Source organism: Mobula hypostoma, chromosome 6, assembly GCF_963921235.1.
Source record: "Mobula hypostoma chromosome 6, sMobHyp1.1, whole genome shotgun sequence".
NCBI classification, from domain to species: Eukaryota; Metazoa; Chordata; class Chondrichthyes; order Myliobatiformes; family Myliobatidae; genus Mobula; species Mobula hypostoma.
Genome location: NC_086102.1, coordinates 38,358,673 through 38,370,730, shown reverse-complemented (window position 1 = coordinate 38,370,730; position 12,058 = coordinate 38,358,673). Strand labels below are relative to the sequence as shown.

At 39.3% G+C, this 12,058-nt stretch overlaps 1 protein-coding gene across 1 annotated transcript in view; it reads left to right on the top strand.

Moving 5' to 3' along the window:
- LOC134347777 (transmembrane protease serine 7-like) overlaps positions 1 to 12,058 on the top strand; it is a 138,359-nt gene that overhangs the window by 12,474 nt on the left and 113,827 nt on the right. Inside the window, exons 3-7 of the mRNA XM_063050182.1 lie at positions 332 to 399; positions 3,520 to 3,713; positions 4,932 to 4,970; positions 10,210 to 10,438; positions 11,601 to 11,734. Coding sequence (XP_062906252.1) covers positions 332 to 399; positions 3,520 to 3,713; positions 4,932 to 4,970; positions 10,210 to 10,438; positions 11,601 to 11,734 — 664 coding nt within the window. The remainder of the gene's footprint in view (positions 1 to 331; positions 400 to 3,519; positions 3,714 to 4,931; positions 4,971 to 10,209; positions 10,439 to 11,600; positions 11,735 to 12,058) is intronic.

The following is a 12,058-nucleotide window of genomic DNA, read 5'->3' as shown; positions in this document are numbered from 1 at the left end:
GTTTAATGCATAGGAAAGTTTCAGGTGGGTGTGGGCTAAACACAAGCAAGTGGTTCTAGCTTAGATAGGCATCTTGTTCAATATAGGTGATTGGACTGATGAACCTGTTTCCATGCTTAGTCACTTTATAGCTCTTCTATGGTGTTGGCAAACATGTGGACCCAGCAGGTTTTGTGTTTTGTTTGACTTAGGGATTGACCACTCAGTCACAAATTGCACAGAGCAACTGCTTTGATGTTTGATGCAATTTTTCATCATAAATACCTAAATTAAAAAGTATAATCTTTGTTTCTATTTTACACTTAATGATTGTACATTCCTTTTCTTCCAGATTAATAATGTTTATCAAAAATCACTTTTCTCCAAGTTATACAAGCAATCGACCATTTCTGACTTAAGGTATTTCAATGTGTGTCCTCAGGAAAGATCGGAGGCTAAATTTCTGTAATTTGTATGTAGTTGCCTAGACATTCTCTCTCAATTAAAAATGAATGAAGCCTGTGGGTACAGTGGTATCTCTGGAAAATGGGATGGAAAATGGCAAGTTACAGGAAAACACAATTTTTGTCCCTCTTCCCTCTGGGAGAAGGTGCAGGAGCTTGAAGACTTGTACGGCCAGATTTGGGAACAGCTTCTTTCCAACTGTGATAACACTGCTGAATGGATCCTGACCCAGATCTGGGCCGTACCCTCCAAATATCCGGACCTGCCTCTCAGTCTTTTTTGCACTACCTTACTTTCCCTTTTCTATTTTCTATTTATGATTTATAATTTAAATTTTTAATATTTATTAAGGATTTGTACTCCAGGGAGCGTGAAGCGCAGAATCAAATATCGCTGTGATGATTGTTCGCTCTGGTATCAATTGTTTGGCAACAATAAAGTATAAAGTATAAATTGCTTTCTTATTGAAAGACTATTGTTGATCTAGGTTTTCTCAGAGGCTGATTAGGGTTAGCATTGACAGAACATTTCCATCACCAAGGTGCTTTTCTAAACTTTTGTTCCTGGTATTGAGAAGTTCAAAGACAGTTTACAATAATCTGTTCAACAATGGCTGGGCACTGGGAAAGTTCCAGGCTAGATATTTAGGATGTTGGATCACATTTTTCAGGCATCTCTCATGTTTTTACAAGTTATTCTAAATCTACTTTGTTTATGCCAGTTTATATAATGAAAATAGATTCTATGCTTTAGCTGTTATCTGGAGTTAGTTTTACACTGTTGCTATTAATACTTTATTAATATTTCAAAACTAATTCATTTACATTTTACTGTAGGCAGTTTCCATATAAAAGAAATTATTTAACATATTGAAAATCAAAAAATTGCAAATGTTGGGTGTCTAAAATGAAAATAGAAAATGGTGAAAGTTTTCAGCATATCAAGAAGCATCTGTGGATTTCAAAGTAAATTTATTATCAAAGTACATATATGTCACCAAATACAACCCTGAAATTCATTTTCTTGCAGGCATACTAAATAAATACATAATAGGATAATAACCTTAAAGACTGCACCAACTTAAGCATTCAACCACTGTGCAAAAGGCAACAAACAGCAAAAAAAGAGTAATAATAATAATAATAATAAATAAACAAACAATAAATATCAAGAACATGAGGAGTCCCTGAAGGTGAGTCCATGGGTTGTGGGATCATTTCAATGAATGGGAAAGTGAGGTTGATTGAAGTTTTCCCCTTGGGTATATGTGACTGATGGTTGAGGGGCAATAATTATTCTGACTTTGGTGGTGTAAGTCCTGAGGTTCCTGTACCACCTTCCTGATGGTGAGGTTCCCTGATGAGGGATGCTGCTTTCCTGTGACAACGCCAGGTGTAGATGTGCTGAATGGTGGGGAGGGCTTTACCCATGATGAACAGGGGTGTGTCCACCACTTTTAGTAGGATTTTCCGTTCAAGGGCATTGGTGTTTCCATATCAGGCTGTGATGCAGCCAGTCAATATACTTCCCACTTCACATCTACAGGTTTGTCATGCGAAATCTACGCAAACTGCTAAGGAAGTAGAGGCACTGCCAAGCTTTCTTCATAATTGCACTTCTGTGCCAGGATAGCTCCTCCAAAATAACAACACCAAGGCTCTTCTTTCAGTTAGTCCTGACGAAGGGTCTCGGCCCGAAACGTCCACTGTACCTCTTCCTAGAGATGCTGCCTGGCCTGCTGCGTTCACCAGCAACTTTTATGTGTGATACCAAGGAATTTAAAGTTGCTGACCCTCTCCTCCTCTGATCCTCTGATGAGGACTGACTTGTGGACCTCTGGCTTCTTTCTTCTGAGGTCAATGATCATCTCCTTGGTCCTGCTGATGTAATCCTTTCACTGTAGGCTCATACTGAGTTAGCAATTACGGTGAATACAAGCGAACAGCAACACAACTCTACAATGCATGGGATTATTTCCAATAAATAAACTCATCTAGGGCAAATATGATTTGGCTAAACACAACACATAAAAGGTTGAATGTTCCTTTAAGGGAAAGTAAGACTGTTACATATACAAATATGTAAATTAAAATTGTATTAACAAATATTTTAAACTATAATAAACAGAATAAAGAAAAAGGGCCCATTACATATCTATTGGTCAATAGTGTTCAGATGTTGTTGGAGCTCATTGTTGTGTCATTATCCCAGTTTGTTTCACTGTGTTTACTCACAGTACTGTACAGTTCTGCATGAAAACACAGCCCAAGCAAAACATAAATAAATATCCACGTGACATCAAAGAACAAAGCGTCAATCTTTCTCCAAGGTCGTGTGATAACTAGCTAACTAAAAGTTATCTGTATATTCTCTGTGAGGATCTTGTCTGCATAAGAATTTTCCCGACAGCAGTATCTGTCCTGCCAAATGGGTTCTGTAAGCATTTCACCATGTTCCTCTGCTATGTTCATTGTCTGTTTCCATTTTCCTTCTTTCTCCTTCTCTGATCCCACACTCTCTCTAGAAAATGGCTACCCCTCCCTTTTTCCCATGCTCACTCTGGGCTGTTCCCAAGATAAATCCTATTGGCTAACTCAACAAGCCTAACTTATCGATCAACTGAATTTTTATTTGAAAGAGCAAAAATGAAATACTCAATTGTATAATGTAATTAAAGGAACACAATGCATTTAGAGAAAACGTGCAGAAAATAAAATCTGCAACAGCATAACTGTATTAATATATGATGATAAACCAAAGTGTTACACTGATATTGAGTGAGAAGTTATTTTAAAATGAGTTGGAGGTAGGACGATGCATATGATTTAGCATACTGTTTACTGTATAGCCAGCAATGTCAGTTTCCTCGAAAACAGAATCCATATAAGTAGCAGGGGAAGTAAAGTCTATAGGAATTTCTCCAATTCATTTACAGCATCCTGTTGAGCTAGGGCTTTGTACAACATACAGCCATAAATAAGTTGCCTGAAAATGGAATTTCTATGCAGGGATGACCCCACTAAAAGGCGAATCTATGTTTTTCAAATCATAATCCAACTTGTGTCTCTTTTACAGTGGTAACAACAATGGTGGTGTTCTTGTTCATTTCTGGATTGTCTTTGTGGTCCCAAATGTGAAGGCTTTGTTTGTGTGTGAAGACTGTGTCAGTGCTATCTTAAAGGACTCTATCCAGACGAGCCTCATAAACCGTACTTCGGTTGGTTACCTCCATGGACTTCCTGTGGATCTGGACTCGATTGTTATTAATGGTATCTTTTTGGCTTTCTGTATACTGCAGTTATTGAAAACTATGTCACACAATATATTAGTGGCTCAGAATATGCTAAGGTAATAGGGCCAAGACTGCCAGCAGATGCCTTTATTACTGTGGAAAACTGATGGCAAATTCCTGCTTCTATATACGTGCAGCTAAACTCAGAGATCCAGAAGTTTCCAGTAAAGATGCCATTTCTGTAAGCCCCTTACATATGGAATCAAAATAAAAATAAAATAAAAATCAACTCATTATTTACATCGCGGTGATCAATGGAAACTAATGAACAATAACCTTCCTTATATCATTTAAAGCATCTGATATTTTAAGGATGATCTATGCCATATCCTGTTAAATTTGTTTTATATATGGAATTTCACTTCCTTGGTTAAAATCAGCAAATTTTGGAAATATTGGAAATGATATTTACAGTTTTATTTAATATTTGCTGTTCTCTGTAAATCTCACATACGTAGATCCATTATTTTATTATCATGTACAATGATTTAAATGAAGACTATATTTCTCGTTTCTTGCATGAGAATTCTTTAATCTGACTGATCAGTCAAATTATAGTCTGTCCAATGGTTGGGCATCATGGATGACTTCTATAAGGTACTAAGTTGAAGCTAATGTTAGACAAGGGAAAGTCTGTGGCTTACAGCCTACTGAAATGTTGTAAGTACTTTTTGTTGGTTAACTGAAAGAGCATTTGCTTTGCTAATGACTACAAAATCTTGGCTATCTCTTTCCTGCTAGTTGGAATCTGATATCAGATTTCTCAAGTTATAGATCTGTGAGGTGTAAGTTCCAATTTACGCATTCATACGCGTACATGAGTGATCTCAATAAAAATAGTGTGGGAAACTTGAAGCATTTTTCCCAAGTTACTTCATTCACGGCTTAGTAAAGCCACTGATTTGATTACTTTAAACACCTCCATTAAAAAATTGAAGAAAAAGCTTGAAATCAACTTGGGACATGTTCGTAATGTTAAAGCCTTTTGGCATAATTTCCTAGTAGTTGTTTATAATGAGTTCTTAAGAAACCCAGTTTGCTAAGTGTTTGGTTGTATTAAACTCTGGAAATTATTTGGATGTGTGTGCAAGTTACTTGGATGTTTAGTCAAAGATTAAATTCTCTGTCTACTTTTTTAATACCCCAGACAGCTTTTCTTCAGACATAACATAATTTTTCATTTTTTTATTAATAGCTGGCCTTCGTTCAGATTATATTGCTACAGCTACAACAGGTAATAATTTAAAATTAATTGTAACCTTGGGTTACAAAGGACATTAAGGACATCCTGAACGCTAAAAAGAGGGCGTTTAGAGATGGAAATAGGGAGGAGCTGAGGGCAATACAGAGGGACCTGAAAGCCAGGATACAGGGAGGCTAAGGACAGGTACAGGAAGAAGCTTGAGTGGAAACTCCAGCAGAACAACATGAGGGAGGTCTGGAGTGGGATGAGGACCATCACTGGGTTCCGGCAAACTAGCAACAGAGGAGCTGAAGGCAGTGTGGACAGGGCCAATGAACTTAACCTGTTCTTTAACAGATTTGACATTGTGGCCCCTGCCCATCCTCCACATGAGTCATCTGTTGTTGGCCCCCAATCAACACATATTCCACTCTCCCCTCCTACCCCTCCTCACAGTCCTCCACCCTGCTCTCATCACTATACCCCTTCCCCACACGAAACCACCACGGTGGGCTTCACAGCTGAACAGGTGAGAAGACAGCTGAAACGTCTCAACCCAAGCAAGGCTGCAGGACCAGATGGTGTCAGTACCAGGGTGCTCAAAGCCTGTGCCCCTCAGCTATGTGGAGTACTTCGCCATGTATTCAACCCGAGCCTGAGGCTCCGCAGGGTTCCTGTACTGTGGAAGACATCCTGCCTCGTCCCTGTGCCGAAGATGCCGCGCCCCAGCGGCCTCAATGACTACAGACCCACGGCATTGACCTCTCACATCATGAAGACCCTGGAGAGACTTGTTCTGGAGCTGCTCCGGCCTATGGTCAGGCCACACTTAGATCCCCTCCAGTTCGCCTACCAGCCCCGACTAGGAGTTGAGGATGCCATCGTCTACCTGCTGAACCGTGTCTACGCCCACCTGGACAAGCCAGCGAGCACTGTGAGGGTCATGTTTTTTGACTTCTCCAGTGCGTTCAACACCATCCGTCCTGCTCTGCTGGGGGAGAAGCTGACAGCGATGCAGGTGGATGCTTCCCTGGTATCATGGATTCTTGATTACCTGCCTGGCAGACCACAGTACGTGTGCTTGCAACACTGTGTGTCTGACAGAGTGATCAGCAGCACTGGGGCTCCACAGGTGACTGTCTTGTCTCCCTTTCTCTTCACCATTTACACCTCTGACTTCAACTACTGCACAGAGTCTTGTCATCTTCAGAAGTTTTCGGATGACTCTGCCATAGTTGGATGCATCAGCAAGGGAGATGAGACTGAGTACAGGGCTACGGTAGGAAACTTTGTCACATGGTGTGAGCAGAATTATCTGCAGCTTAATGTGAAAAAGACTAAGGAGTTGGTGGTAGACCTGAGGAGAGCTAAGGTACCTGTGACCCCTGTTTCCATCCAGGGGGTCAGTGTGGACATGGTGGAGGATTACAAATACTTGGGGATATGAATTGACAATAAACTGGACTGGTCAAAGAACACTGAGGCTGTCTACAAGAAGGATCAGAGCCGTCTCTATTTCCTGAGGAGACTGAGGTCCTTTAACATCTGTTGGACGATGCTGAGGATGTTCTACGAGTGTGTGGTGGCCAGTGCTATCATGTTTGCTGTTGTGTGCTGGGGCAGCAGGCTGAGGGTAGCAGACACCAACAGAATCAACAAACTCATTCGTAAGGCCAATGATGTTGTGGGGATGGAACTGGACTCTCTGACGGTGGTGTCTGAAAAGAGGATGCTGTCTAAGTTGCATGCCATCTTGGACAATGTCTCCCATCCACTACATAATGGACTGGTTGGGCACAGGAGTACATTCAGCCAGAGACTCATTCCACCAAGATGCAACACAGAGCGTCATAGGAAGTCATTCCTGCATGTGGCCATCAAACTTTACAACTCCTCCCTTGGAGGGTCAGACACCCTAAGCCAATAGGCTGGTCCTGGACTTATTTCATAATTTACTGGCATAATTTACATATTACTATTTAACTATTTATGGTTCTATTATTATTTATTATTTATGGTGCAACTGTAACGAAAACCAATTTCCCCCGGGATCAATAAAGTATGACTATGACTATGACCATGACTAACCTTAAGCAAACATCGTGCTAGTACACATAAGGGGTAATACTAAATAAAGAAAAACATTATTTATTGAGCCCATTTTATAGTCCTAAGTACTCTCAAGCCTTTTAAAAATAAAGTAGAAGTGCTGGTCCGCCTTCCTCATGAATTGCATCTATTTGGTGGGTCCAATACCGGTCATCTGAGATATTAGTGCCAGGGAATCTGAAGCTGTTTATTCTCTCCGTTTGATCCATCATGAGAACTCACATGCATGCGCCTGTTGAAATATTAAACTATGACTTGTGTCTGCTCCCAATTAAACATTAAGTAACTTGATTTTTAATTTGCTACAAAGCATCGATCAACAAAGGTAGCCAGTTAATCCAACAACCAGAATGTCTTTGGGATGTAGAAAGCAGATACAGGAAGAACATGCAAACCACACAGAAATAGCACCAAAGGTTAGGATTGAATCTAAACTATGGAAGCTATCGGAGAGTTGGAGGAGGAAAAAGAACTACACGCTGTGCTGCTGTGATCTCTGATCTAAGATCAGGTTGTCTGGAACTTGAATCTGGGTCCTCCTGGACAGCGTGAATCATGCTGGATCTCAGTTTGTTGTTCCAAAGTTTAACCACAACATCACTGGCAGCCTTGACCTCAAGCACAACCTTAACCTGAAACAAGCTATTTAAAACTATGCTTTTAGTTACCTGGCCGAATCACAGGTGGTGACGAATCAGCACGTAGGAGGGAGTTTGAAAAGATGGCTGAGTGGTGCCATGGCATCAATCTCTCACTCAATGACAGCAAGACCAAGGAGTTGATTATTGACTTCAGGAGGAAACGGGAGGTCTATGAGCCAGTCCTTATCAGGGTTCAGAGGAGACGATGGATAGCAACTATAAACTCCTCAGTGTTTTCATTTCAGGGGATTCGTCGTGAGTCAAGCACATAAGTGCTATTATGAAGAAAGCACAGCAGCTTAGAAGTTTGTGAAGATTAAGCATATCATTTACAGTAAAACTTCGACAAACTTCAATAGTTGTGTGGTGGAGAGTATATTGACAGGTTCCATCATGGCCTGGTATGGACACACCAATGCCCTTGAATGGAAAATCCTACAAAAGGTAGGGAATATGGTCCTGTCCATCTCGGGTAAAACCCTCCTCACTACTGAGCACATCTACTTGGAGCACTATCACAAGAAAGCAGCATGCTTCATCAAGGTCATGCTCTCTCCTCACTGCTGCCAATGGGATGAAGGTACAGGAGCCCCAAGACCCACAGCACCAGGTTCAGGAACAGTTATCAGTCCACGACCATCCGGCTCTTAAACCAGAGGGGATAACTTCATGCAAATTCACTTGCGCATCATTGAACTTTTCCCACAACCTATGGACTCACTTTCGATAACTCTACACTTATTTTCTCAATATTTGTTGCTTATTTATTATTATTATTATTTAGTTTTTGTCTCATTTTGTATTTGCACAATTTGTTGTCTTTTGCCCATTGGTTGTGGTCTGCCCTGTTGAGTGCCGTCATTCATTGTTGTTTCTTGTATTTACTGTGAATGCCCATTAGTAAATGTTACTTTGATAATAAATTTATTTTGAACATTTCAAACTGAATCATCAAGTTTGCTGATGATACAACGATGGTTGGCCTCATCAACAATGACAATAAGTCCATATAGTGAGAGGCAGCAGAACGGCTGGTGGAATGGAGGGAGCACAACAACTGGAGTCTTCATATGGACAAGAACAAATGAGATGATTGTGGCCTTTAGGAAGGTGTAGGCTGACCGTTCCTCACTGCACATACACAGCTCTTCTCTGGCGAAAATTGGAAACACCAAGCTAACAGACAATTTCACCTAATCCCTCAATGCCATCTCTTTGGTCAAGATAGCACAGCTACATCTCCACTCCCTGAAGAGATTGAGGCAAGCGAGGATCTGACCTCCCCCTCCACCTCCCATTCTAACCAATTTTTACGGGAGCACCATCGAGAGTGTCCTGACCAGCTGCCTCACCGCTACAGGAATTGCAAGGCATCTGACCGCAAGTCCCTACAAAGGACTGCGAGGACTGCTGAGAGAGATATTAGGATGTCTCTGATACCCATTAGGCATGTTTATAAAGAGTGTTGTGTGTGCGGGGCCCTTAACATTGTCAGTGATCCCTCCCATCTGTCCAACAATCTCTTTGACCCCCTACCGTCAGGCAGGAGGTACTGTAGCAATAGGACAAGCACTATTAGGATGGGAAACAGTGTAAGCTGTAAGATGACTGAACACCCTGCCACAGCCCTGGTCTCATCATATATGCAGTTTTCGTAGTGTTATATGGCTTACTTTTTAACTTGCATTGTACTGTTATGCAACTTATTATTTATTAATATATTTGTGGTAATATTACCTTGTTATATGTGTGAGTTATATGTGCTGTGTTGTTTTGTTTGGCTGTATACATCAAAATATGAATCAGATTTATTATTACCGGCACATGACGTGAAATTTGTTAACTTAGCAGCAGCAGTTCAATGCAATACTTAAAATAGAAGGGAAAAATATAATAATAATAAAAAATAAATAAGTAAATCTTATTCAGTATACTTTATACAGTATACATATATTGAATAGATTAAAAATTCTGCAAAAAGCAGGAGTACTATATATTTTAGAAAAAAAGTGAGGTAGTGTCCAAGGGTTCAATGTCCATTTAGGAATTGGATGGCAGAGGGGAAGAAACTGTTCCTGAATTGCTGAGTGTGTGCCTTCAGTGTTAACAGTGAGAAAAGGGCATGCCCTGGGTACATGTTGAACGACAATAAACTGAGTTTGAAATTCAACTTGAAAATACAATTGTGGAGGACATTTTACATAGTAAAAGAAGCCATCTATTAGTTTATTGAAGTTGCATTTCAATCACTTGCAAGAACTCAGCAATAGAGAAAAATTTTGAAATCAAAACAGAAATGAGAGATGAACATTTGGAATAAAACATTTCATGCTGGTTTAGCGAATGATGAAATGAGTGCCAGCTTTAGAAACCTGTAAGTGACATTAGTTCATTATAGTGTTTTATTTTATATATTGAAATGCTTTAAAGACAGTATTTCTTAGTTGCATAAAGGGCATGTGAAATAAGATAGGGAAATATGATTAAAAGACATACAGTCAAAGATATTAACACCTCTAATCATTTGTACCTTCTCCCAGATTCAAAATATGTCATTGATAAGTATGCAGAACGGGCTGGTACTTCTGTTCCTCTGAACTTCTCTGCCGCGTCGGGACGGGTGAACTGCTACTTCAGGCTCACTTCTCTGCTAGGATATGTCATTCGCCTCTATGTCACCAGCCTTCAGATTGAACCCGACAATTGCATCACAGATTCTCTCTATATTTATGATTCACTTATGCCTATCAGAAGTAGAAATCTATACCGGTATGTATCCAGGCCCAAAGATTCAAGTTTTTAACAGGCTGCATCTAATTTATTTCATATTCCTGTTATCTTTCATAAAATAAAAATTATTTGAATAATCTTAAATTATATCATTTATATCTGTTACTTGAAGAAAGCATCTTAAACATTGCATTGAAAAATACAAACATGCTAAATATTATTGTTGTGATTAATTATTATATGTTTAATGTATTTGGATGACTTTTCTTAGTTTTCTATTACCTAGTTATTTTAAATAGATTACTAAATCTGCTAAATTGGTAAAGAAATGTTTTATAAAGTTATCAACATATCTATCATTACAATCAGTAGCAGATATATCTAAATTGTTAAGGCCATAGAAAGCTTGTGCATATTTATCTGTTAACAAATATCCATTACTAAGTTGAGATGAAAAGAGTGAAATGAATTAAATATAACAAAACGATTGTAGATAGTTTGTAAATAAAGTGATGGCAAAATCAAAAATGAAATTGTAAGCAAAGGAGCAAAGTTTTTGTGATGATGGAAATCCATTAAAAAATCCTCATCTGGACCTAGAGAGGGTAGACCTGATTTTGCTGGGATTTGTTGTTATTTCAGCACAGAATTGCAGACACTTGCCCATGGAAATATCTGCGGGTTTTGGCGACTCACACGAGAATGCAAAATCTGTTTGCACTCAGTGAACGTGACACATAGAAGCAAGCTCAGGCCAGTGGGCACTCAGTCCTGCTTTGTCATTCAAAAAGATTGTGGCTGATCCTAGATATTAAGTCTTTTTTACAAAAAAGAAAGGACATTACCTCTAGTGTTCTGGCAGGCATTTATCTCTCTATTAATATCTCTAAGGTTATTTTTTTAATCCTGTTGCTGTTTTCGGTGTACAAATATTTTCTAAATTTCAGCAACATCATCACTTAAAAGAGATTCATTGGTTGTAAGGCACTTTGGAGAATTTTGAAAGGGTGCAAGGTGCTTTATAAATGCAAATTTGTTTTGTACACTTGATTAAGTTCACACTTTTGGTATGAATACACAAAATTAATTTAATTTTACAATTCTTAAATACTGCTATAGGTAATATTCATTCAATCTTGTGGTGTTTTATTAATGTTCCTGTCCAACTTTGCTTCTGCCAGTGTTTTCCTTTCATTTCCAGAGCCTGTGAACCCTTTGGTTCTTTCCCAGTTTCTTTCGTATCTACTGGCAATGGCATGTTTCTGTCATTCAACTCCCTCAGGTTGTATGGAAAGAAAGAATTAAAGGGCTACTTTGAAGCAATTCCCAAGGAAAGTAAGTTCTTCAATAACTTTGCACTGTAATTCTCAACTTTCTTAAGATCTGAAAGCTGGTAAAACCTCGAAACTGGTGAGCTCATTTCCTGGTTCTTTATGCAATGAATCTCCAGCAGAATACTAACTTTCAAAGTGCTTTTCTGATGAAACATGTGTAATCACTATTTGAAACTGGGACTGGTCACAGTTCCAAGCGGTATATCTCTTCTCCTGTGCTGTTAATCACACATGAAATTTGCCTGTGGTAAAACTTTGAGCTCTATAAACTATTTATGTACCAGTTCCATTTACTCATACAAGCAAAATACTGTGGACTCTGGAA